This window comes from Heterocephalus glaber, unplaced genomic scaffold (assembly GCF_053883595.1).
Source record: "Heterocephalus glaber isolate CG9 unplaced genomic scaffold, H.glaber_assembly_v1.0 deba00001504, whole genome shotgun sequence".
In the NCBI taxonomy this organism is placed as follows: Eukaryota; Metazoa; Chordata; class Mammalia; order Rodentia; family Bathyergidae; genus Heterocephalus; species Heterocephalus glaber.
The window spans coordinates 60,122,501-60,148,548 of NW_028258324.1; the positions used below are offsets into that span (position 1 = coordinate 60,122,501).

General features: G+C 39.3%; 2 protein-coding genes across 5 annotated transcripts in view; both read left to right on the forward strand.

Moving 5' to 3' along the window:
• Pigx (phosphatidylinositol glycan anchor biosynthesis class X) overlaps positions 1 to 14,896 on the forward strand; it is a 22,977-nt gene extending 8,081 nt beyond the window's left edge. Inside the window, exons 4-6 of the mRNA XM_004835179.4 lie at positions 8,327 to 8,540; positions 11,888 to 11,988; positions 14,701 to 14,896. Coding sequence (XP_004835236.2) covers positions 8,333 to 8,540; positions 11,888 to 11,988; positions 14,701 to 14,844 — 453 coding nt within the window. The 5' untranslated portion in view covers positions 8,327 to 8,332 and the 3' untranslated portion in view covers positions 14,845 to 14,896. The remainder of the gene's footprint in view (positions 1 to 8,326; positions 8,541 to 11,887; positions 11,989 to 14,700) is intronic.
• Pak2 (p21 (RAC1) activated kinase 2) overlaps positions 11,889 to 26,048 on the forward strand; it is a 69,978-nt gene continuing 55,818 nt past the window's right edge. The window contains exons 1-2 of one of the 4 annotated variants that reach the window (XM_021255101.2): positions 11,889 to 11,988; positions 14,701 to 14,757. The gene's annotated coding sequence lies outside the window, so the exon portion shown is untranslated. Of the gene's footprint in view, positions 11,989 to 14,700; positions 14,758 to 19,253; positions 19,502 to 19,543; positions 19,860 to 26,048 lie in introns of those variants that run through there. The other 3 variants (XM_004834705.3, XM_087187001.1, XM_021255113.2) reach the window with 3 other exon arrangements.

A 26,048-nucleotide genomic window follows, 5' to 3' on the forward strand; every position in this document is an offset into this window, starting at 1 on the left:
GAGATACAATAAGGCGTACAATGATAAACTTCCACCTATCTCTACTCCTAGTTACCAAGTTTCTTCCTCTGTGCAAAGAGTTTTTTGTTTGTTTGTTTTTGTCATTGTTTTTTGTTTTGGTACCAGGGATCTAACTCAGGACCTTGCACTTGCAAGGCAGACGCGGTGCCACTGAGCTAAATCCCCGGCCCTCAAAGAGTTTTTTGTTCATAAATAGTACATACAGCAGTTTACACATATGTGTCTGGAAGGACCTTGCTGTTTCTTCCCTTCACTGAGTTGTGCATTATAAGTACAGCTTTCAAATTTAAACATAGTATCAAGGGATGCCCCACCACCTGACTGAGGGTATAGCACAGGATGAAAGAATAATATACAAAGAACAAAGAATGAGAAAATAAGAACAAATGATAGTTTATTACTTGGGGCGCTGGGATCTGATCTTAGCTCTCTCCCGGCTAAGACCATCTGATCTTCCTGGCTAAGGCCACAAGCTCTGGATTTGTCAGTATTTATGATTATACAACATAGCAAGGGGACCAGGGATTTAGCTCAGTGGTTCTGCCGCCTGCCTCGCAAGCACAAGGTCCCGAGTTCCATCCCCGGTACCAAAAAAAAAAAAAAAAAGATACAACATAGCAAGGGGCATAAAGGCGGATGTAAGGAATAGCAGGACTTAAGTCACTAATGAACTAGTCTATAAAAGGGAGGAAGGATTGCATTTTTTGTTTGTTTGCTTTTTTGGTACAAGGGATCGAACTTGGGTCCTTGCGCTTGTGCAGCAAGCAGCAAGACCACTGAGCTAAATCCCCAGCCTAAGATTGCATTTTTGGGAAGGATGAGTCACAATTAACAAGCCACTTGTGTTATCTTGCAGGTCATAGTTAACAAGCCGCCTATATTATCTTTAGCTAACCTTTGATCTGGGAGAATGGCTTGCATGGAGTCATAAATCCTCAGCAGTAGTGTCATCTTGTTATTAGAGACATCATAATCTCCTTGATCATTGAGATCTCAATTGTGACTGTTGGCGTAGGGAATTCTGTCTCTGTATACCAGCCAAAGGCTCATTTAACAAGTCACACCAAGGCCTTGTATTGACTCACATTTTTAATCAATAGTGGAACTATAAGCCAATTCAGTAATATTTTAAAGCTTGCTCATTGCGGTTTCAAGCTGGTCTCCCGCACACAGTTCTCAACTTGTAAATAACATAGCTTGGAATCATATTTAGGACCCACTTGATAAAATCACTTTCAATGTTCTAAGAAAATAGAATTTTTAAAAAAGGAATATATGGGCTGCAGATGTATCCTAGCAGCACTGTGCCTGCCTGGCAAGCTCCAGGTCGAGTTCAATTCTTGATACTGGAAAAAATTAAAATTAAAAAAGGAATATCCAAGATGAAGCTACATGTCTATACCTTTGGTTGCGATAAGATTTGAATGTTTGTAGGTGGATCATTACAAGAAGAGGGGGAGGGAAAGGGTGCCATTGTACACTGATTGACAAGCTTTTCTTTATCTTGATTTTCTGCTCCATAATCTACTGTCTAAATATTTTATTTTTGTTTTGTTTTGAAAATTTCTAGGCAAGTAGATATCACAGTTGTGACATAATTGAAAGTTGATTTCTTTCTTTTTTTTTTTTTTGGTACCAGGGATTGAACTCAGGACCTTGTCCTTGCGAGGCAGGTGGTGGAACCACTGAGCTAAATCCATGTCCCGAAAGTTGATTTCTTGATATATCAAATACTTTTTCCTTCTTTCTAGCTGAGTTGACACTAGGGTCCCTTTCCTGTGCAGGGAAATTCTTTCATGAGAAGTAGTATCATATGATGTTTAACTGGTTGGAAGATAATTCATATGTAAGGGTTAGTTGATGCCCATATACTTAGACCGAGACCTCATCTCTTCCTGGTGAGACAATTTTTGGCTCCATCAGTCCAAAGCAATAGAGTAGTGTGGCAACAAATGCTTTATAAGGAGTTTGTGAGCAGTTTAAAAATAAATACAATCTTTAAAAAGATTCACCAAGGATAAAATAACAAATAAACCTCATTTCTAGGTAGGGCTGTTAGGCAGATTTTTAAATTTTCTTCAGTCCCAGGATCAAACCCAGTGCCTTGTATATGCTAGGCAAGTGCTTTACCACTGACCTACATCATCGGCCCCTAAACAGGTACCTGGAATCAAAGGCCTCTCATATTCTTTGAAAACAGTATAATATTAGATTGAAATATAGGAAATTGCTATTCTGTAGGTCTTGTGAAAACATTGTGTTTTCAAAACCATAAGTTTTACTCAGGCAAAATTTGTAGTGTCAAGACTTCTGAACATGTAGGAGAGCAAAGAACAGATTTAGTCTTCCACTTAACACAAGAAATAAAATATATAAAATAATGAAAATAGGCAATGAATATTAGCAGAGAAAGGTGTGAAATCTAAGAGAGGGGAAATAATGAAGGTGAGCCCATGATTGTCCCTACTCACTTCCTTAAGAGTTTTCAGGTTGTAGTGCAGGAAGGAGGAACTCAGACAGAGCCTGGTGGACTTCCTGCTTGTAGAGATAAGGTTAAGGTTCTGGATAAACAAAGGTCACTACAGTTCACCAGTGTATTGGAGGGGAGGGAACTGCACCCACCCAACACTCCTGAGAGCTGTGGACGGTTCCCTCAAGTAGGTAGCTGAGCACTGATTAGTGCCTACATGAGAGAAACTGCTGAGGCCAGGGAGAGAACCAGCTGACAAAATTAGAGTTAACAGTGCCTGCCACTGAGACAAGGCCACTAGTGGTTTCTCTTCCTATCAGCTGACTGAGAAAAGCCTCATAACTTATTGGATGGTGGGTAGAGTAAACAGAAAAGCTTTTGTTCATTGATGAGAAGCACTTACTCTAGTGATGGTGAACCTTTTAGAGCTTTCAATGATAACAAATAGGTGGCTGCTGCATGTATGCCATAGGATTGCCATCACTGACTTAGTCTCAAACTTAGCATTGCTTTAGTCCTGCATACCAAATCTTAAAAGCAAGACCTTCAAAAAAGTCAAACTGTTGCAGGTAGCAACTATATCTCAAAGCTTAAGAATATTTATAGGAAAATATGTATAATTAAAAATAATTAAATAATTTTGAATAAAAAATAATATTTATAGGAATATAGAAATACCCAGCATAGGGCTGGGCATACAGCTCAGTGGTAGAGTGCTTGTCTAGCACGGGTTTAATCCCCAGAACTACAAAAAGTAAAAAATAAAAGAATTTTAAAGAAACATAGTACCTAGCATAAAACAAGACCAACTTCCCACTGTCTTGACTCTTAATAAAAAATAGGCAGGGGATTGGGAGTATGGTTCAGTGGTAGAGCTCTTGCCTAGCATGTTCCAGGCATTGAGTTTGACTCCAATCCTGAAGGAAAAAAAAGAGCAGTTGTGCAAGCTTGTAGCAAAATGCAGCCTATAATGGTGAGGTAAATGAATCAATCAAAACCAACCCAGACGTTAGAATTAATAAGCAGGCCATAAAACAGTTGTTACACCTACCTTTTATTTGTTTGAAAGTTAAGTAGAGACATGGAAGATATGTAAGAAGGGCAGATTGAACTTTTAAATATTAAGTCTGTAGGGCCGGGGATTTAGCTCAGTGATTCTAGTGCCTGCCTTGCAAGCTCAACATCCCAAGTTCGATCCCTGGTACCAAAAAAATACATATATATATATATATATATATATATATATATATATATATATATATAAAAAGACTGTAGTGTGTGAGATGAAAAATACTATGGACAGGATTAATGGCAGATGAAACACTCAGGAAAAAAAAAGATTATTTTGAAGACATAGCAATGGGAACAACCAAAAGTGTAAATGGGTAAATCCAGAAGGTGAAGGGAACACAGGTGAACTGTGTATCACCTTCACATGGTCTACTGTATGTGTAATTGGAGTCTCAAAGGAGTGACAGAGAAATGAACATGGAAAATATTTGGTTGAAAAATAATCTGAATTTGATGAACCCATGTAAGATGTTCAAGTACAAGAAACTTAAGAAAACTACACCTAGGCACCCGAAAATTTTTTTAAAACAGTAAGAAAATCTTAAAAGCACCAAGAGGAGAAAGCTTTTACACAGAGAAACAAAAATAATGACAGCACATTTGTCAGAAACACTACAGACAAGGAGACAATAGTCTTAAAAGTACTCAAATGGCCTGGGATTTAGCTCAGTGGTGAGGCTGCCTGCCTCGCAAGCACAAGATCCTGAGTTTGATCCCTGGTACAAAAAAAAAAAAAAAAGAAAAGAAAGTATTAACAGAAAAGACCGTGGCTAGGCCTGTGATCCCAGCTTCTTAGGCAGTTGAAGCAGGAGAATCTCAAGTTTGAGGCCAGCCTGGGCAACTAGTGAGACCCTGTGTAGCCAAGTGGTAGAGTCCTTGCTTAGCACATGCAGAAACTTTGGATTTAATCCTCAGTACTGGAGGAGGGAAAAAAAAAGGAAAAAAAATTAAAAAGAAAAAGGAAAACCTGTGATTTTTTAAAATTCTGTACTCACTGATAATAGCTCTCAAAATGAAGGGGAAATGAAGACTTTGACACATACAAAGCTGAAAGAACATGTTATTAGACCTCCACTACAAGAAATGTTACAATAAGTCTTCAGGTGAAATCTAGATGTACTCCAAAGAAAGGAGAATGCTTAAAGTGGTAACTATGTGGGTAAATATGTCTTCTTTTCCCTTACTATTTAACTCTCTATATGAGATTATTAACAAAAATAACAATGTAGTTATGTAGCATTCATGCTATTTGTAAAAGTAAAATGTGTGACAGAAATAGCACAAAGGTTAGAAGGGGGAAATTGAAAGTGTATAATGGCATAGTGGCATGTACCTGTAAACCCAGATATGCAGGAGCCTGAGGGAGGAGGATCTTGAGTTTAACACTAGTGTGGGCACATTTCAACATAAAATTAAAAGGGCTGGGGTTGTGGCTCAGTGGTAGAATGGTTGCCTAGCACATGCCAGGCCCTGGATTCATTCCCTAGGACTTAAGGGAGAAAAAGTTAAACACACTTTTATGTATAAAGTTATTATACAAATTGTGAAGTAGTTTAGTAGCACTTGAAGGTGGACTATGAGAAGTTAAATATATAAACCCTAAAGCAGTCATGAAAATAACAAAGTTGTAGCTAATTTGCCAGCCAGGCAGATAAAATGGAATAAAATACTTCAGCTAATCCAAGAGAAGGAGAAAAAGATGATAGGGAATAGAGAACAGATGTTATAAATAGAGAACAAAAAACAAAATGATGGCTTCACATTTAAACATATTAATAGTCGTATTGAGTGTAAATAAATATCCCTATTAAAAAATGTAAGTCATTGAATTAGAAAAGAAAGCAAGACTGAATTATATGTAGCTTAGAAGAAATGTTTTATGTTTTTATTTTTTAAATTTTTTATTTGAGACATGATCTCACTATGTAGTTCAGGCTGGTTTTGAACTCACTATGTAGCCCAAGATGGCCTCAAACTCAGAGTAATCCTCTTGCCTCAGCTTCCCAAGGACTGGGACTACAGGCATGTGCCACCATGCCTGGCTATTTTTTATTTTGTTTTAAGACACGGTCTTGCTATGTACTTCAGGCTAGCTTTGAACTCACTGTGTAGCTGCAGCTAGTCTTGAATTTGAGGCCTCCTCCTCCCTCAGTCTCCTGAGTGCTGGGATTACAGGCATGTGGCACCACATCCAGTTTAAGAAATGTCTTTACATCTAAAACATAAATTAAAAGTAAAATGATAGGGGAAGATATGCTTACATGGATCAAAAAAAAAAAGCCGGACTGGCACTACTAATATTAGAAATGTATTTCAGAGCAAAGTCTGTCACTAGAACTATCACTTTTTTTTTTTTTTTTTTTTTTGGATACAAGGTCTCGCTGTGCAGTTCAGTCTGGGCTTGAACTTGCAGTGATCCTCCTGCCTCAGCCTCTCGAGTGCTGGGACTACAGGGCATGCGCCACCACGCCCAGCAAGAACTAAAGGTTTTTAGATGGTGAGATCAGTTTACAGAAGTATAACACTCCTAAACATTTATACACCTAAATAACAGCTTCAAAATGTGTGAACTGCAAAACGAAATGATAAAACCTATGGTTATAATTGGAAATTTCAGAGTCCTACTCGTAATAATTGATAGGATTAGACAGAAAATTGGTAAACCTATAGCATTTAGGCAAAACTTCAACTAACTTGACCTAATTGACATGTATAGAACACTCCAAAAGGGGATGAGCTCAGTTGGAAGGCTCTGGGTTTAATCTCCAGTACCTTCCAAAAACTTTTATTTAAAAAAAATGTGTGTGTGTGTGTGTGTGTGTGTATCACATACCGAGCAAAATCTGTTAAGCTAATGCAAGTTTTGCATAATGACAGTGATATTGCCACTATACTTTATGAATATTTCAGATAGTAACTCAAATGAATGGCCTGGGAACCATTTTATGAGAAACCAAGAGAACTGGAACTGTTTCCCTGTGAGGAAAGGACTTAGTGGTGGCAGCACGGTTGCCTTCTGATACGTGAAAGATCTTTGGTGGAATAAGATCAGATTTATTGCAGACATTGTAAGCAAGAACGATTAGTAAATATTAGAGGCCAGCACATAAAGTTTCTACTCATGAAAAAGAATCCTTTAACAGTAGTAGGATGAGATGACTCAAAGTGAATGGAAAAGCCCCTTGTTGGAACAGTGGTTTTAATTAGTTCACCTCTGAGGTCCCTCATCATTTATAAATCTATTTAATTCCTTGACCTTTGCCAGTGGGTTCTGTTACTATGATTTGACATGTGGAACATTGTGTGAAAAACTATATAGAATTTTTTAATCACTGCCAGTTAGAATTTGAGGATGCTTGGAGTGATGGAGTGAATGCTGCTTATTTCTCTGAGGTATGTCAGGGCTCTGCATAGAGAATCCTAAGAAAAGGAGTGTGAAAAAAAACCACAAAAAACCACAAAAAACAAAAAAAAAAAAGAAAAGGAGTGTGTGTGTGTCCATACATAGGTTATGTGTATGATCTCTGAATGTGTATATGTGCATGTATAAATACATAAATATGTAGTATGAATACCGTTACAGCTCATATCTAGATGTCCCCCCAAAGTCTCATGTGCTTATAGGTGGGGAGTTTCAAATGTAGCTAGATTAGGGTGTATGACTGTGAACTAAGGGTGTGATATTGGGATTAAGAGTGTAGATAATGGAGGCCCCATTCTGGGTATGCCTGGGTGTCACCAATCATATTGTAGCCTGGAATATAAAGGGTAGAAAGAAGGCAGGCTTGCTGCTGCTCGCTAATCACTACCTTTTGCCTGTCATGCCATGGACTGTTTCACTGTGATGCCCTTCTGCCATGCTGCCCTGCCTTGGAGCCAGATGACTTGACTAACTGAACCTTTTTTTTTTTGTACTGGGGATCAAACTTAGGACCTTGTGCTTACGAGGCAGGCTGTGGAACCACTGAGCTAAATCCCCGGCCCGACTAACTGAAACTTCTATAAACTGAGCTCAAATAAACCTTTCCTCCTTTTAACTTGTGGGTGTCTCAGCAACAGGAAAAGTAAGACACATGTATACTAAGTAAATACATATACCCACATAACTAATTTTTGCTACATGTCCATTTTCACTTTTGGTGTAATACTTATAATTGTTTCTTTTCTTTTCTTTCTTTTCTCTCTCTCTCTCTCTCTCTCTCTCTCTCTCTCTCTCTTTCTCTTTCTCTCTCTCTTTCTTTCTTTCTCTCTTTCTCTCTTTTTTTCTTTTTTATTGAGACAGGGTCTCACTGTGTAGTTCAGCTGGCTTGAACTCCCTGTGTAGCCCAGGCTGGCTGCCTCAGTGCTAGGATTACAGGCATGTGCCACCATGCCCAGGCACTTACAATAGTTTTTTTTGGCACTGGGGATCAAACTCGGGTCCTTGCACTTGCGGGACAGGCGGCTTTATTGGTTTTTGTACTTATTTAATTGTGCTATATTTATTCACAAAATTTCTCTTTTTTGGGACCTGTTTTGTCACCCAAACACAGGTGAATAAGAAAATTTACAGAGACAATTGTTACGGGAAATTTGGTGTCCCAGGGCATCATTTCTTGAGTTTACCACTGTTATATGCAGAGCAGATCACATCTGGAAATGGTCTGTAAGGGGGGTAAATTTGACACTTCTGCATATCTGAACAGCAATCTTATGTTTTTACATTTGTCTTCTTATTTTTTCCTCATTTCTTTTTTTTTTGATTAGCATTTATTGTCTCAACAGGCAGTGATGGTTTCAGAAAATTTTAATATAGAAACTCCCAGCTATTTGTCCAAGGAATCTGAAGTTCTCATTTATGCCCGACAAGATGCACGGTGTGCTGACTGTTTCCAGGCCTTTTTGCCTGTGCACTATCGCTACCACCGGCCGCACAGTGAGGATGCAGAAACCTTGATAGTGGTCGGTAACCCAGATCTGTTGATGTCCTGTGACCAAGGTAAGAGTTGAAAGTCTTTTCTTTTTTTTTCTTATCATTAGTAAAGCCTTTATTATTGCTGTTATTTACAAGTCTAGAAATGGTCTCTTCCCAACAAATTGCATCCTTAGTTATAATTAGGGCAAATTTTATTGTCGGTTTTTTGTTTTGTTCTTTTGCTACCGGGGATCGAACACAGGACCTTGTGCTTGCGAGGCAGGCGGCAGCACCACTGAAGCAAATCCCTGGCCCCAAAAGCTTTTTTTGACAGAACTGTCCCAATCATTTTCTGGTGAGCCCCAGTCATGATAAGTAGTCTAGTCTCTAAATTTTATTAGTTGGTTGTTACCATCACACTAATAGACAATCTCTATTCTCCACAGAATAAGACTGTAATGACTGTAGATCATTTTCTAGTTCAATTTCTCTGCTGGACACTTTGGTACTTTCATAGGATAGTAGAAGTTCTGACACAGGAACTTTAAGTAAGGAGACATGATAGCAGTTCCTTCACCTTTTGAACTGTCATGGAATCAAAGATGTAGTATCCTGTAGGAAAGGTTCCTTTGTGTCCTGGATCTTTGTTGACCTTGAGGGGCCAGGGCCAAAATACTGGCTGTCCTCTTAGCCCAGTTACCTTTCTAGTTTTGGTCTCCAAACTCTGACCAGCAATCTCGGTAGAAGATCTCCAAAATGATATAAGGGGAAGAGATGTAACTCCCAAACCTACTAGATATCCGAAATGTGAGTTCGTGTTCTCTAAAATCAAAGAATGAATTCTAGAAACAACGGAGGTTAAGAGTAGGAAAACTTTATTGGGAGAAGGAAAGCTTCTGCAAAAAAAAAAAAAGAAAAAAAAAAAAAGAAAGCTTCTGCCTAAGAGAGACAGAAGAGGGACCGGAAAGTGGGTTTCTCTGAAAGTCTTTTCTGAGGGCTGAAAATAATAGCGGTATGATGGCAAAAGCATGTTTTGTTTTTTAATAACTTTTTGATTGTAAAATGAAGTGCAGATATGGAAAAACACAAATATGGACTTTGATGGATTATAGTAAGGCAAATACCCTTGTAACTACCTCCTAGGTGAGAATATAATACTTTGCTGGCCACGCTACTAGCAACTTCATTTGTTTTGTCCCAACCATAACCTCCCCCTTCCCTCTAAGAGTAACTTACTGTACTGACTTTTCATCCTTTCTTTATGTTTCTTTATACAGTATTTTATCACCATAATGAGCAAGATTCTTAGATACTATCATTTAGTGTTGTCCATTTTTTAAAAAAATCTCTTACTTCCACTAAGTCTCTTGGTTAGCAGTTTTCCTTTGTCTCTTTTCTTTAATTTATTGAAAGAAACCAGGCCTAGGGCCGGGATTTAGCTCAGTGGTTCCACCGCCTGCATGGAAAGCATAGGGTCCCGAGTTTGATCCCTGATACCAAAAAGAAAAAGAAACCAGGCCTAGGTGCCGCGGATTTAGTTCAGAGGCACTGCGCCTGCCTTGGAATCACAAGACCCTGAGTTCGATTCCCGGTACCAGGGGGAAAAAAAGAAACCAGGGCATTTGACCTGTTGATTTCTCATGATTGGGGTTTTCCTCACAACTCGGCTTAATCATGTTCCTCTGACCCCTTTACTTCCTGGAAACTGGCAGGTGAGTCCAGAGGTATGATCAGATTCAGATTCCTTTGACAAGACCATGAGAGGTGCTATATTCTTTCATTAGTTGGTGAATGACATCTGATTGTTTGTTTTCGTACCCATTGATCCATGTTGTCTCTTGGCTGCTTTTCTTGCATCTGTGTACTGACATTACAGGATTTGTGGCTTTTTGTGTTTTGTTTCACCTGCTGTATTTTAGTGTCTAAAGGGATACTTTATCACCTGCTTTCATTGTAAGCTTTGTCCTCAAGCTTTTAGTTTTGCGGTATGATTGTTCTATTTTTTTGTGGAGATTGAGGTAAGTTAAAGATTCCTTTGCTCTTTTGTTTTCACAGTTTTCTCAGAATCAAGACTTTTCCTTAGTTTAAGAAGCCTCTTTCAGATTTCTGGTTATGTCTCTAAATTTGGGCTGACTTATATAGAATGTTTACAAAAGTCAATAAAACTGTTCACTAGAAACTGGCAAACAGATTGCTTTTAGTGTTACATTTGCCATCATCAAAAGCTTTCATGATGTATATTCAAATGGGGAGGGGAATAAGAGGAGGGGGAAGGGGAAAGTAAGGAAGGGACAAGGAAAAAAAGAGAATAGAAGGAAAAAAATGGAAACAAAGCTTTTGTAAATAAGGAAGGGAGGAGGGGTTGAAGGGAGGGGAGGGGAATAGGGGGAAAAAAAGAAGCAGCAAGATATATCACGTACAGGTACAAATTCCCTATATAAATGTGATCATTATGTATATCTAAAATGTACCAATAAAATGAAAAAAAAACCTCTCATGATGAGAAAATTAAGAAATGTTCAGTCATATTAGCTTTCTTCATCCAGCCTAGTTGTATGTTTGTATTAATGGTACTTTTTTTTTAACCCTTCTAAGTCAGATTTGAAAAAAGTACCTTTCCTGAGAAAATAGTGGTAGATCTGATATTTATTATTTTTATTTTGATCTAAGTGCTTTTTATATGGAAATTTGTCAGTTGTACAATTAAGTTGTGCTTGCTTTTCTCAATGTATATTACACATCCAAAAAAGAGCCCAGTGTAGTGGCACACACCTGTAATCCTAGGTACTCAGGAGGCTGAAGTAGAGGATTGCAAATTCAAGGCCAGCCTGTACCCTATCTCAAAATAAAGGGTTCAGAGCTGGGCACAGTGACCAATGGATGTAATCCCAGCATTTTCAGAGGCTGAGTCAAGAGGATTGCAAGTTTGAGTCTAACCTGGGCAGTTTAGCGACTTAGCAAAACTGTATCTCAAAATTAAAAAATAAAATAAAAGAAGGCTAGGGAGTAGCTTGGTGGTAGAGTGCTTTCCTAGCATGTGTGAGGCCCAGGGTTCAATCCCTACTACTGGAAAATCAACAAGTCTTAAATTTGTAATGGAATTTAAGAAGTCATGTACAACCTCTGTGATAATTATAATTTTAATTTCTTAGGCTTCCTATAAAAAAAAGGTCACTAGGGCTGGGGATTTGGCTCAGTGGTTCCGCCACCTGCTTTGTAAGTCGGAGTTCATCCCCAGTACCAAAAAAAAAAAAAAAAAAGGATACTAAGATAACAGCACATTATAGATGAATCCAAGTCATATACAACGTGTGTTCAAATGTTTAATTACTCTTATCCCAGCACCAAAAACTTGCGTTGAGGTTCAATACAAGCCTAGTCCTGAGTCCAAACACAGGTTTTCTGATAATGTGTTCTTCTGCTTCTCTCAGAGTTCCCGGTGTTGAGCTGCTGGGCCCAATCCGAGGTGGCAGCTCCTTGTGCTCTGAAGAGTAAGAACGTCTGCCAGTGGAGCTGCCTGAAGTACCAACCAGTGAGCCAATCATATTCTGTCTCAGTGTTTTCTCATTTAAAAGTCTGTTTCTTCTACATTTAAGGAATTAGCATTTTATCCTCTAAATGTTGAATGCTGCTTTTTGTTTTTAATACTCTTTCTTTGCTATTGTTGGCAACACTGACTCCCGTTTGGGTAAAGAACCATTCAGCTGGGGGACTGGTGATCTACGGCCAGTCGTGTCTCTCTGGTTCCGAACAGAAGTACTATATAGCTGGTGTACTACTCAAAGGGGTGAAATGGCAGAGAAAAATAGTAGCAAGTTCAGCTGGTTTTCCTATATCAGGAAAGCTTTATTTTTTTTATTTTTAATTTTTTTTTAGATGTATTTCTTTTTTTTTTTTTTTGGTATTGGGGATCGAACTCGGGACCTTGCGCTTGCAACACAGGCACCAGAACTCCTAAGCTAAATCCCCGGCCAGGAAAGCTTTATTTTTAATTACAACTTTCTATTAATTTTTTTTTTTGGTACTAGGGATTGAACTTGGGTCCTTGCACTTGCGAGGCAGATGGCAGAACCACTGAGCTAAATCCCTGGCCCTACTTTTTATTAATTTTTGAATAAAAAAATAAATTAGTAACTTTATTAGGTTACATAGAGCAAGTAGAAAAAGGTAAATAACACCCAAAGTACTAATATTTTAACTGTGATAAAGTTTTTAGACAATTGTATTACTATTTTATATCCAAGTTGAGGCTATTTCAAACTATTTTTGTAGTTTTTACCTCTGCAACTTGTTTTTCTTTTTTTCTCTGCAACTTGTTTTGACGGACTGGGGATTTAGCTCAGTGGCTCCGCCGCCTGCCTTGAGGTGAAAGGACCCAATTTCGATTCCCAGTACAAAAAAACCCAAAAAACCAAAAAAGTTAAATAAGTGCAACAAAAATAAAATAAATTTAAAATTTAAGCAAGCAGACATCTTAACTGTTAATCAGATAATCATAAGGCAGTCTTATTCATATGTACTATTCTGGGTATCGAAATTTGAAGCAATTTCCTTGTGGTTGCTTAGTTTATCCACCAGATTAGCTAGGAGAACTTCTGATACTGAAGGCTTACTACTAAGCAGTGCTGTTTTATATTGGGGAGCTTTCTTCGAACAGATATAACTGCTGTTTTAGCATAGAATTGCTTTTGAGTAAACTGCCAATTCCATCTAGGACCCAAACTTTTATTTAAACTCTGATTTACATCGGAAAAATGCATTTAATTTTTTATATGAGTGAGCATATGCTTAGTGTTTATTTTCTGTTTATTGATTGTAAAAAAAAATTGAGACCACCACAAAACAAAAATATTAGTAGTTTGCATTGCTATAAAATAAATAATTACAGTATTAAAACATTTTCAATCTGGTTTACTTTAAGACCATGTAACAAACTAAGCAATCATAAGCATTTTAGACTTTTTTCTTTATAATATATCTATCAATCTCAGAAAAATAGGTATTAGGCCATTAATTAGGTGATATTCTATACTAAGTTTTGTTTAACATACCATTTTTTTTTTTTGATGTACTATTGTTTTTGGAGTCATGGTCTCACTATGTAGTTTAGGCTGCCCTCAATCTTATGTAGTCCAGGTTAGCCTTGAACTTGCAGTGATCCTCCCGCCACAGCCTAAATGCTACAATCACAGATGTGTGCTACTGTGCCTGGCTTCAGATACCAGTTTTTACAGATTGGGTTTGTAACTTTGTGTGTGTTTGTGTGTGTGTGTGTGTGTAATCAATCCAATTATCTATAAACAGCAACCAAAAATGAAAATATTCCTAAGCTGTCTAAATTTAATCTTTGTTAAAATTTATTTTTAGGGCCAGGGATTTAGCTCAGTGGCACCGTTCCTGCCTTGCAAGCACAAGGTCCTGAATTCCATCCCTGGTACCAAAAAAAAACACCCCAAAACTTATTTTTAAACCATAAAATTTCCCAAGGTTTCTAAGTGAATCCCTTTATCTTCAGAATCAAATGGAAAGTAGAAACTAAGTTAAACATAGGACAATTTTTGCATTGCTAGCCACAGTAAAGGACATATTCAGTTCAGTTGTATAATATGTAAATAACAAATGTATGGGAGAGAAGCCAGGAAACAGGATAAGTATTTTAGTTTTTTTGTTGTTTTAATGTTTTTCTTCTAGGGCTCAACTTAGAATTCTGTATTCTAATGTGAAACAGACTAAGAGGAAGAACATGTTTATATTGACCCTAGGGGTGATGTCGGGATATAGCTTTTCAAGAAAAGAATAGTGTATATTCAACTCGATGTAAAGAGTGGGAAAAGTTAGAACTAATATCAACTTATGAGTTATTGTGGGAATTGAGTCTGGTTTGTAACATTAAATGAAATATTAGATCTAACAGTCAAACAATAATGTTACATAAAATGTAGCATTGGCTGAAAGATTTAAAAGAAAGAAGGAAGAGATCAAATTAAAATCAAGCCAGGCGTGGTAGTGCACGGTTGTAATCCTAGTACTCAGGTGGTTGAGGCAGGAGGATCTTAGCAAGTTTGAGGCCAGCCTGGGCTACATAGTGAGTTCAGGGCCACCCTTGAACTACAAAGGGAGACCCTGACTCAAAAAAACCAAAAATAAATAAATAAAAAATAAAATCAAAGAAACAGTGGTCTCACCTGAGAAGGATGTGCTGCATTTTAAATGTCTTTAATTTTCTGTCCCTCTCTTTCCACAGATACATAAGAATGTGACCCTACACGTTCCAGTGGGACTGAGTATACACAGCTCTTTAGTATGTTCTGTGACTCTGCTCATTACAATCCTGTGTTCTACTTCGATTCTTGTAGCTGTTTTCAAATATGGGAATTTTTCTCTATAATTTTTATGCAGCAAATTTTTAAATAAAACTAAGACTTAATCATTTGTAAAAAGTGTTCTTCCAGCATTAACTTTTATCTTTCATCTTCATTTATAACTAAAATTACCTCTACCAGATGAAATTTTGGATATCACTCAACTAATTCAAAAATTTAGTGTTCCGCGAGGAGGCCGAGGTAAGATGATTGGTATGAGTTCAAGGCCAGCCTTTTTTTGGTTTTTTTGGTACCAGGGATCGAACTCGGGACTTTGCGCTTGCAAGGCAGGCACCCGAACCACTGAGCTAAATCCCTGGCCCAGCATTTTTTTTTGAGACTCTGTCTCACAAAAAAAGAAAAGAAAAGGGCTAGGAATTTAGCTCAGTGGTTCTGACCCCTGCCTCGCAAGTGCAAGGTCCAGAGTTCGATCCATGGTACCAAAAAAAAAAAAAGAAAAAAAATTAGTGTTCTATTGTTTAAACATTTGGTAATTTTTAAGCATCAGATGCCTATAGGAGGCTTAGTTCTGTTATATTCACATTTATTTTGTGAAAATGACTTTATCTTCATTTGGGATAGAAAAATGAGTTTATTATACCTTAGTGACAAATTGTTCACTTTTTTTTTAATAAAACCTTTTACTTGATGGTAAAAATAGCATTAAGTAAAAATAAAATTATCTGGATGAAAATCAGGCTTGTTAAACCTTAATTTCATGAAATTATTAAAGCCACTTATTTGTAGTTTATCAAAATTGATTACTAAAGCACTTCCATCCTTCTTTTACTTTTTATAATATTTCTTCCAAATGTGCGAATTGGTAAAGGATTTGATGAAACTGAATACTAAGATTTAGTATTAAGTTTGTCAGGAGGATAACTCAGATCATCATTTTAAAGTGTGTATTTTATTAAGGTGAACATTCACCATAAAATGAAATCTTCAGGTGATTTTTTTATTAAACAAATGGTTTGGTTTACTATTATACTTGGATGAAAAAATAAAGTCCCATAGACCTGATTAAAAAATGAAACTTTAAGCCAGGTGGGGTGGCACATACCTACAATTCCAGCACTCTGGGAGGCTGAGGCAGGATTACTGGGCTACATACCAAGGCCCTGTCTCAATCAATCAGTCAGTCAATCAATCAATCAGTCTTTATGGCAAGCATGTTCCAAAACAGAAGCCAGGGTATGTTGGCATTGTTTGTTTTATTTAGGGTAATGGGACGTGATACATGTTTATATATGGTGTCACCATTTATTTCCCTGAAGCACTTTGGTGTTTTTATGGAACTAAATACTTTGACATGTACAGCTTGACTAGTCTTAACAGGGCTTTTTTGGGGGGAGATTGCTTGTAATTTAAATATCAGAAAAGGCAACCCAGTGCCACAAAGCTCACACATATTAGAGACCTTTAAAATATCTAAAATTTTAACCCAGTCTAGTTTCTTTTCTTACCTGTTTCATGTTTTTGTATAGGAAAGAATTCCATGTTTCACAAGCATTTCTTGCACTATGGGATTAAGAATGTGACATTGAGTGAAATTAGGTATATGTCAGTTAAAATTCAGTACCTTGATGACAATATTTTGGAGCATGATTAGATAGATAATAGAGTGATACTGTTCTTTTTTTTGTTTTGTTTTTTGAGGTAGGGTCTCCCTTTGTAGTTCAGGCTGGCCCTGAACTCCCTATATAGCCCAGGCTGGCCTCAAACTCACAGTGATCCTCCTGCCTCAACCTCCTGAGTGCTGAGATTACAGGCATGCACCACCACACCCGGCTGTTTAACTTCTTAAGAATGTGTGTGAAGCCTGTAATCCCAGCACAGAGGGAGCTTGAGGCAGGAGGGTTGCAAGTTCCAGTCCTGCCTAGGAAATTGAGCAAGACCCTGTCTCAAACGAAAAGGGCTGGAGTACAGCTCAGTCATAGAGCGCCCTCTGGGTTCCATCCCCACTACCAAGAAAAAAATAATGTATGTAGTTATGTGTTTATGTAGTTTTTGTTTTGGTTTGCTTTGGTTTTTTGAGACAGAGGGTCTCACTTTGTAGTTCAGCTGGCCTTGAATTTACTATGTAGCCCAGGGTGGCTTTGAACTCTCAGAGATCCTCCTGCCTCAGCTCTGCCGAGTTCTGGGATTACAGGCTTGAGCCACCACATACAGCCACTTCGTTTGGTTTTTTGAGACAGTATCAGTTTGTAGTGCAGGCTGACCTTGAACTCACTGTGTAGGCCAAGCTAGACTCAACTCATGGCAATCCTGCTGCCTCAGCCTTCCCAGTGCTAGGATTATAAACCTCCACCACCATGCCTAGTTTATACGGTGGGACTTATTTTTTAAGTTGTTCATCAGAACCAAGTTTCATCAATATTTCCACACATTTTCAAGTTACTATATAAGATTGTGGTTTAGAATGTGGTTCAGTCATTTACTCATTGTCTTGGTTACTCTTCTCTCATTGCTGAGACAAAAGTTTCTGTTAAGGGGGAAAGGTTTATTTAGCTCAAAGTTTGTAGAGGTTTTGGTCCATAATCAGCAGGGTAGTGTGGCAGACAGGTATCGCAGAGGAGAAACAGTTCATGGTGGGCAGAAAGTAGCAAAACAAAGCAAGGGTCGACCACAGCTTTCTATCCTTTATATTTTATCCAGGTTACTTAGAGGGGGTAGCATTCACACCCTTAATTGTAGTGCCCTTGAGCCTAGCATTGTACCATGGATCAATTCCAGAAAAAGACCCACCTATGACTGCATGAGGCTTTAGGGGAACATCTAAACACAAACAAACTATAACACTCATTTATACGGGTATTCAAAATTGTAACAAAAATGTAAATGCAAATGAAGAAACCTTTCTTTGAGTCAGGGTCTCCCTATATAGTTCAGGCTGACCTTGAACTCACTATGTAGCCCAGGCTGGTTTCAAACTTAGGGTGATCTTCCTGCCCCAGCCTCTCAGGTACTGGGATTACAGGCAAGTCCATATGGGCTTTATTATTCTCTTCATTCTGTTTGTAGTTTTTTGAGGGGTCGGGGTGGGGTTTGAGACAGTGTCACTATACAGCTCAGGCTGGCTTTGAATACCACTACCTCTGAGTGCAGGCATGTGCCACCATACATGCTTTCTTTGACCCACTGGTGGTGGCTTATTTTCTCAGGTGTATTGTAAGTATAGTGGATGCTTTGGAAACCTCTCCTTTGTGGGACCCTTTGAGACCTGGGTTGAAGGTGCACCTGTGCAGTGAGGTTTGGTTTCTTCCAGGTCCTAGAGGACGAAGGGTCACTTTCCTGATTTGACAGTACTGTAAACTGAAACTTTCAAACGCATGTGTGGGAAAGTTTATGGTTATTGGTTCTAAAGAGAACTTTCCCCCTCTCTGCCAAGCCAGTGGAGGGCCAGTGATGGCGAACCTTTTAGGGCTTTCGATGTTGCAGCCCAGTGCAGCATGTATGCCATAGGTTCACCACCACTGGTATAGGCCTTTTGAGTTTTCAGCCCTACAAAAGATCACAAACTCAACTTCTCCTTTTCTTTGTGTGTGCTAATGGGACACTTTCAGATTAACTGTGTCATGTTGCTTGATTCCTTTCTCTCTCCTGCCCTGCATGTCAGTTGAGTTTTTTGCTCTACATCCAGAGATAAGCACAGTCTGTCTACCTCTCTCTATTTCCACTACCACATTGATAGTGGTCCTCAGGATTATTGCCCCCTTTGTTCAGTTCCCTTTTTGCATCTCTATCTTCTGTGACTTTTTGGAATAAGGTGCAGACTTCTTACCTGAATTTTGTCTGCACCGGTGTTTTCTTATACTAAATCCTTCGCACACATCTAGCTACACAACCTTCTTAACTGATCTTGGCAACCCCTCTTACCTCCTCTTGCCTGTAATGTTTACCCGGGTGTGCTGGTTCTCGTGCCTTTCTCATTCTCTTTTAGGCGTAAATGCCACCTCCTTAAAGAGGGCTTCTCTGGTCACTGTGTTCAAAGTAACTCCCTCATTTTTTTCCTCAAACCAGATAGCAGTATTTTTTTTTTCATATTCATATGCTCCACAAAGGCAGTGTAAGTCATATTCACCCAGGCCTAACTGTCCTGCACACATTGGACTTTCACGTAGTTGTAGGATAAGTGCATACCTTGGTGGCCTTAGTTTGAAGAGGTGAGATTTAACTTAGTAGCAAAATATAGTAAGGGTCTGTAGGTTAAGGAGCAAAATGGAAAAGAGATGAATTTCCATACAGAAATGTCCTAGAAAGATTTGTGTATCCTCTTAGCATCCCCAGTGGGGAGGACCTGAGTGGAGACGATGCACAACGCTGAACTCGATGTCCCCAAACGAAGCACCCAAGAAAGCCGGAAGAAAAAGCGGGGTCCGTACACTACAACTCCCAGCAGCGCGCGCGAGCTCGCCGCGCCCCGCCCCGCTCCCCGCCATCGCCCGCCCTCCCCCTGGGCTGTGGCCACGCTCCGCGGCGGTGGTTGTTCCGCTTCCCCTCCGGCCCGGGCGGTCGCCATTGCCGAAGGCTCCTGCCCTCCCCTTGCCCGCGCAGCTGCTCGACTGCCGCCCTCCTAGCAGAACAGCGGTGTGCGGCGCGGCTCCTCGCCCGGCCGGCCCTGCCCGCCGCACCCCGTGAGCTCGCACGGAGGCGCCTCGCTGGGCGGGACCGGGTCTGCTGGTAAGTGCGAGCGGGCGGGCCGGCGCCCTCCTTCGCCGCAGCCGCCTCCTTCCTCCTTCCTCGTCCTCGGCCTGCGGGGAGCGGCTCGGGACGCGTTCCCCCTCCACCTGTACGGGGCAGCGGCTCATTGTCTGCTTCCAGCCGGGTGGAGCGGACCCATCCCTGACCCGGGCCCCTCCGCGGCCGCCCCGCGGTCCTTTGGGGGGGGGGGCAGCTGCTCAGATCGCGGCCCCGGATCCTCCAGTTCCATCCCCTACCCGCTCCCGTCTCCCGTCCTGTCCCGCGCACGGCGTCGGGGCTCGGGCGCGGGAGGGAGCGGTGCCGCCCTCCTCTCGCGCTCCTCCGTCCCCAGCCGGAGGTGAGTTTCGCGTCTTTAGGTGACTTAGGTGAAGTCCTGACGGGCTTCTCACCATGTTTGGCTTTCTTCGAATTGCACACGCGCGCGCCCCAAACGTCGGCACAGATTCCCCTCTGGACTCAACCTTTCGGCTAATTCTTTACAGATAAAGTCATCCCGGAGCCGAAGTGTGTCAGGTCACTGCCATTGTCAGTTTCTGAGGCTGTCCGCGCCCTCGTAGCTTCATTTTAATGGGAATGCTCGCTCTGAGCGTGATTTGTTTTCCGCCTTTGATAAGTGACCAACTCCTACTGCTATCTCGGTTCTCCTTTACAAGCGAGCTGTAGTTTTCTGTTTTCTTTTTTTCACCTCCCCGAAAAAGACAAATCAAAATGGTTAGGCCTAAAATTAGACTGCAACGAGCTGTATTTTGGATCAAGGTTGTGCGCGTCACATTTTTTTCCCTGCTGTGTTGGACTCTTCCGCTCTTATAAGCAAGCAGGATATTGAAATATACAAGAATTTGCTCCGGGGTTTTTGCTTTTGTAGGGTTGTCCAAAAGAGTTACGTCAAATGAAGTCAGATTGGGTTGAAGACAGTGAATAGTAATTTTTAAAGCAGGTTTAAACTTGTCAACTTTGCCAGAAGCTCTGTAGCATTTGTAAAACATTTACGCTCACCTCTACGTTTCTGTCTACTGCTGTCTGTGGATATATATACAAGTGAAAGCCTATTTCATATTGTTAGGGATATTGATTTGATGGAACTTTTCATCTTTCATCCTCGGCTTGTAAGTCTTTCTAGCCATTAGTTAGCCAAGAACACTGATTTACATTTACATTATGGAAACTGTGAAGTTCCTGTTGTTGACCTGTAGTACGCGTAGGTGTTCAACTTTCAGATTTTGGTGAAGGCGGGTGACGTAAATTTGGTATACTTTTTCTTTTCACTAAATAGTCCATTGTTACTTTTCCTTCTAGCAGGCTGTGGGAAAAAATAGTTTAGTAGTGTTCGGCTTCAGTGCTGTCATTTGCTGTTTATAATTGTCCCTAATTTAAATAGGATGTCTTGGTGACCTGAGAAATTCTGTTCTTTTTTTTAATAGCAAAACTTTATTGGTACATTTTAGGTATACGTAATGATAACACTCATCGTAGGGAAATTGCATCTGTACTTGATACATCCTACCGACCTGAGAAATTAAGGTGTAGAAATTTTGGAGTATGAAACTTGGTCTCTTGATGTCAGCTTCTCAGCCACTTTTTTTTGTTTTTTGTGGTTTTTTTGGAGATAGGTCCTCACTGTGTTGCCTAGGCTGGCCTCAAACTTCCTGGGCTTGAGTGTTCCTCCTGTGTCTGTCTGCAGTCGGCTGGGATTACAGGTGTACACCACTAAGCCAGCAAGCAGATATTTTTAAAAAGTGCCTGGGTATTTCACTTCCCTTAGGGCTTTGATTCCAGGTTTGCATCACTCAGAAACTTAACTTCTGGACTTTGGGACATTAGTACAAATGCTCCAAACCCAAATTCATAAAGTAACAGTAAGTTTGCAGTGGATGTTGATGTACTAACATGAATAAGGGTTCCTGTGGTGCTGTGATCTTCATGATAGGCTGGTTTCCGAGTAGACATGGTTAACTGTAGTTTGTATTTCTTTTCAATTATATGTTTTAAAAGAGGGAACTTAGAACTTGTTCTGGTAGCTAAGGATAAACTTTCAATTACACTTTTTTAAAACTAGAGAATTTGTGTAAGTAGCTGAGGATAAAATAACTAGATACAGTTAAACCCTACCCATCTTTAATCTACCAGCACTGATTATTACAATAATGTTCACATATACTTTTTTTTGGCCTCTCTGAATTTTCTATTTTTTAATTAAAACAGGGCTATATTCGGGCCGGGGATTTAGCTCAGTGGTTTCGCCGCCTGCTGTGCAAGCGCAAGGACCCGAGTTCAATCCCCGGCACCAAAAAAACCAAACAAACAAAAAAACAGGGCCATATTCAAGACTTTAAGTCTTCAGGATTTTGATCAATTCGGTTTCTGTTTTTTGTTTTTCTTTGGTACCAGGGATCGAACTCGGGACCTTGCGCTTGCAAGGCAGGTGGCAGAACCACTGAGTTAAATCCCCAGCTGTGTTTTGATCAGTTTGTTCTCAAAAGGCCTTCCAGTTAGAAGGTTAACTAATTTCAGACTAAAAGGGAGGTAAGTTATTTGCAGATTATGCTTCTGGATTCTTGTATTTCTTTTTTTCCTTCAAAGAAGCAGAAAAAGCAGGGAAATCTTAAAATATTGACAGTTTTGTGATCAGAACTGAGTTTCTCTTACTTATTTATTTCTGAGGTCACTGGTTAGAGTTAGTATGAACTTTCAGGGTTTCATAGTTGTAGCCTATTACTTGAGTGGTATGTTCTATTTTTATTTTAATCAAATATTCATTATTCTAGTTCAGTCACAACTATATTAGTTCTTATTCCATGTGTCCAGTGCTCAGGAGCTAAAGACTGGGGTTTGAATCCTGGCCCTTCTGCTTGACCCTGGGCAAGACACTTGTTCTTTCCAAGACTTAGTTATCTCATCTGTAAGACAGGGATGGTAATAACAATATCAACTTAATAGGGCAATTTAGACCAAATGAGGTAATGCAGATATAAAGAGCAGTGCTTAGATGCTTAAGAAACTTTAGCTAATAGTCTGATCTTAAATGCCATAGAATGTGCTACAACAAATATACTCTTAAATTTAGATTTTAAATTGCTTTCTAGGGCCGGGGATTTAGCTCAGTGGTTTCACTGCCTGTCTCGCAAGCGCAAGGTCCCGAGTTCGATCTCTGGTACCAAAAAAATAAATAAATACTGCTTTCTAAAGAAGGTTGGAATCACAGAACCAAATTTCTGAGGCTATAACTAAAATTAAAACTTATTTTTCAGAATAAAGTACAAAATAGTTCTGCTATTGAAATAAGATAGAGATTTTTTTAAAATAGTAGTTTAAGGGACCAGGGATTTAGCTCAGTGGTTCTGCCACCTGCCTCACAAGTGCAAGGTCCTGAGTTTGATCCCCGGTACCAAAAAATAGTAGTTTAAGTGGGCTACCATTGAGTTACATTCCCAGACCAAAAGTATCCGTATTTCTCATGGAAAACTTGAAAGTAGTAAAAACTATTCTGAAATAGAACAAAAATCACCTTAGTTTTAACTGTCAGAGAAAACTATGGTAGATTTAGAATAGTGTTTTTCATCTTATTTTTTAAAATAAATTTCTCATTATAAAAGGCTCAAACAAGTTGATTATTTAGAGTAAAATGTAAAAATTACTCCTTCACTTTGTAGTCCCCTTCTTTGAGGTATTTGCCTCTTGTCAACAGTTTTATTTAAGAAATTAGACCTGGGCATAATGATGCACATCTGTAATTCCAGTTGGGGCGGGAGGATGTCTGTGAGTGTGAGGCTAGCCTGAGATACATAGCAAGACTCTGTCTCAAAAAAAAAAAGTTAAAAATAAGCACCAGTGCTGTGTGAGACAGGGTCTCACTATGTAATTCAGGCCGGCCTTGAAGTTGCTGTGATCCTCCTGTCTCAGCTTCGTGAGTGCTTGGATTCCAGAAAGAGGTTTTTTTTTTTCCTTCAGTACGAGGGATCTAACTCAGGACCTTCCAGTTGCGAGGCAGGTGCGGTGCCACTGAGCTAAATCCTTGGCCCTCCTTAAAGAGTTTTAAGTGTGCAATTTAAGTTTTGATAAATGCTAAATTGCCTTTCAAAAAAATTTTACCAATTTATACTTCCTTATTATATTTCTTTATTGAATTGTAGAACCTCTTTACACATAATGAGTGTTAGTCCCTTGCCTTCTGTTTAAGGTCTTTCTCATTTCACTTTTAGCAAAACCATTTTTCTATATTTCCTTCTTGTACTTTTAATAATTGTGTTTTCATCTTAATCGTTCTGTTATTTTTTTGGTGCATGACGGGGTTAAAAGAGCCTTAAAATATAAAATAGTTTCATTACAGAAATAAAATACAGCTGTAAAAATATTTTAGGAGTTTGAAGGTGGTGTAAAACTTAGTTGCATTATAGGGGTTGGTAGACGATTTTTTTGTTTTGTGTTTTTGAGACTGAGTCTCACTAATTGAGCCTGGTCTTGAACTCACTATGTAGCATAGGCTGACTTCAAACTCACAGTGATCCTCTTGCCTCAGCCTCTCAAGTACTGGTATTACAGGTGTGCGTCACCACCCCAAGCTGTTAGACTTTTTCTAACTTAATAAATTTTCAGTTTGTATTTTATTCTTTTAATAATAAGATCGGGATCGAACTTGGGTCCTTGTGCTTTCGAGGTAGGCGACAGAACCAGTGAGCTAAATCCCCGGCCCTAGTCAGTATTTTTTAAATAGTTGGTAATTATAGGTTTTATTCTCTGACTCCCAAGTTACTAGGAACAGTTTAATTCACACCTACATTTTCTTTTATTTTTGTTTATGACTGTATCTTAAATTTGTTGAAGGTTTCTTTGTGAATTAAAGCATAATCTATTTTCATAGATGTTCTGTGAAAATATTTTTATTTGTAATATGCAGCTTTATATACCTGGCTAGGTATTGTTACATTTTTATTTCTTCTATCTGAATACTGTCTTGCCTTCATATTATCTGGAAGACTTCATGTGTCATTGCTGCCATATTTTAAAGAAGTCTTCCCTGATCACTCATCTAAACTAGCCTCTGGGGATCCCTGCTCAGTATCTTAACTTCTTGCCGTTCATTTTTGTTGTTGTTTTAGCATTTCCATCAGATGTAAACTTGTGGGGATTGAACTTGTGAAGATTGAACCCAAGGCCTCATGCATACTAGGCAGGTGTTCCACCACTGAGCTATATCTCCACCCCTTTTAATTTTGAGACACAGTCTCTCTAGGTTGCCCAGGCTGGCCTTAAAACTTGGTGTTCCTCCTGCCTCAGCCTCCCAAGTAGCTGGGATTTCAGGTATGTGCCACCATACCCAGTCAATAGATACTTTTATATGGAGTGATGGTCTCTGTAAATATGCCGGGTTATTTCCTGGGATTGATTGATTGACTGATTTTTGAGGCAAGCTCTTACTGTGTTTTGCAGGCTGGTCTAAAACTCATGAGCTCGGGCCAGGGATTTAGCTCAGTGGCACTGCGCCTGCCTAGCAAGCGCAAGATCCTGAGATCAATCTCTGGTACCAAAAACAAAAAGCAAAAAAAACTCATGAGCTCAAGTGATCTACCTGTCTCAGACTCCTGAGTAGCTGGGACTACAGGTGCACACTACCATGTATAGCTTTCTCCATGATTTTGACTATTCATAAAAGTAAAATACTGAGGTATTTGTGTTTTGTTGACTGGCTTATTTCACTAAGTATAATGTCCTCGATGTTCATCTATATTACAGCATATTTTAGAATATCCTTTTTATCACTGAGTAATATTTCATTTTATGTGCCTACGATATTTTGCTTAGCCATTTACCCATCAGTGAACACTTGGGTTGTGCTTCTGCATTGTACCTGTTGTGAATAAGGTTGCTGTGAACACAGTCATACATATGTACACATATTTCTCAGACCCTTTTTCCAAGAAGTGCAATTGCTGGGTTGTATGGTAGTATTTTGTATGTATGTATGTATGTATGTATGTATATATGTTTTGAGGAATCACCAAACTCTGCCACAGTGGTTGTACTGTTTTACATTTCTACCCTCAGTGCACAAGATTCTTGTTTCTTTTATATCCATGGCGCGTTTTTTATTTTCCACTGCCTTTTAATCGTAGCCACCCTAATGGGTTTGAGGTGGTGTCTTCTTTTAGTTTTGATTTGCATTTCCTTAATGATTAGTGATGTTTTGACATTTTTTTCATGTGCTTGCCATTTATATATCATAAATAGAAGAAATCTCTATTCAAATCCTTTGTAGATTTTTGTGTGGACAATAAATTTTCAGCTGATTAGCAGCATCATGGTTGCTGGATTGCGGTAAGAGTGTATTTAGTTTTGGGGCCGGGGATTTAGCTCAGTGGTTCCGCTGCCTGCCTGGCAACCACGAGGATCCCAAACTGCCTCACTGTTTCCTAAAGCAACAGTGCCAGTTTCCATTCCCACCAGCAATGAATGGGAGCTCAGGCTGCTCTGTTCTAATAGATGTGTGGCAAGCAGTATCTCAACACTTCTTAAGTCCTCAGCTCTCTTA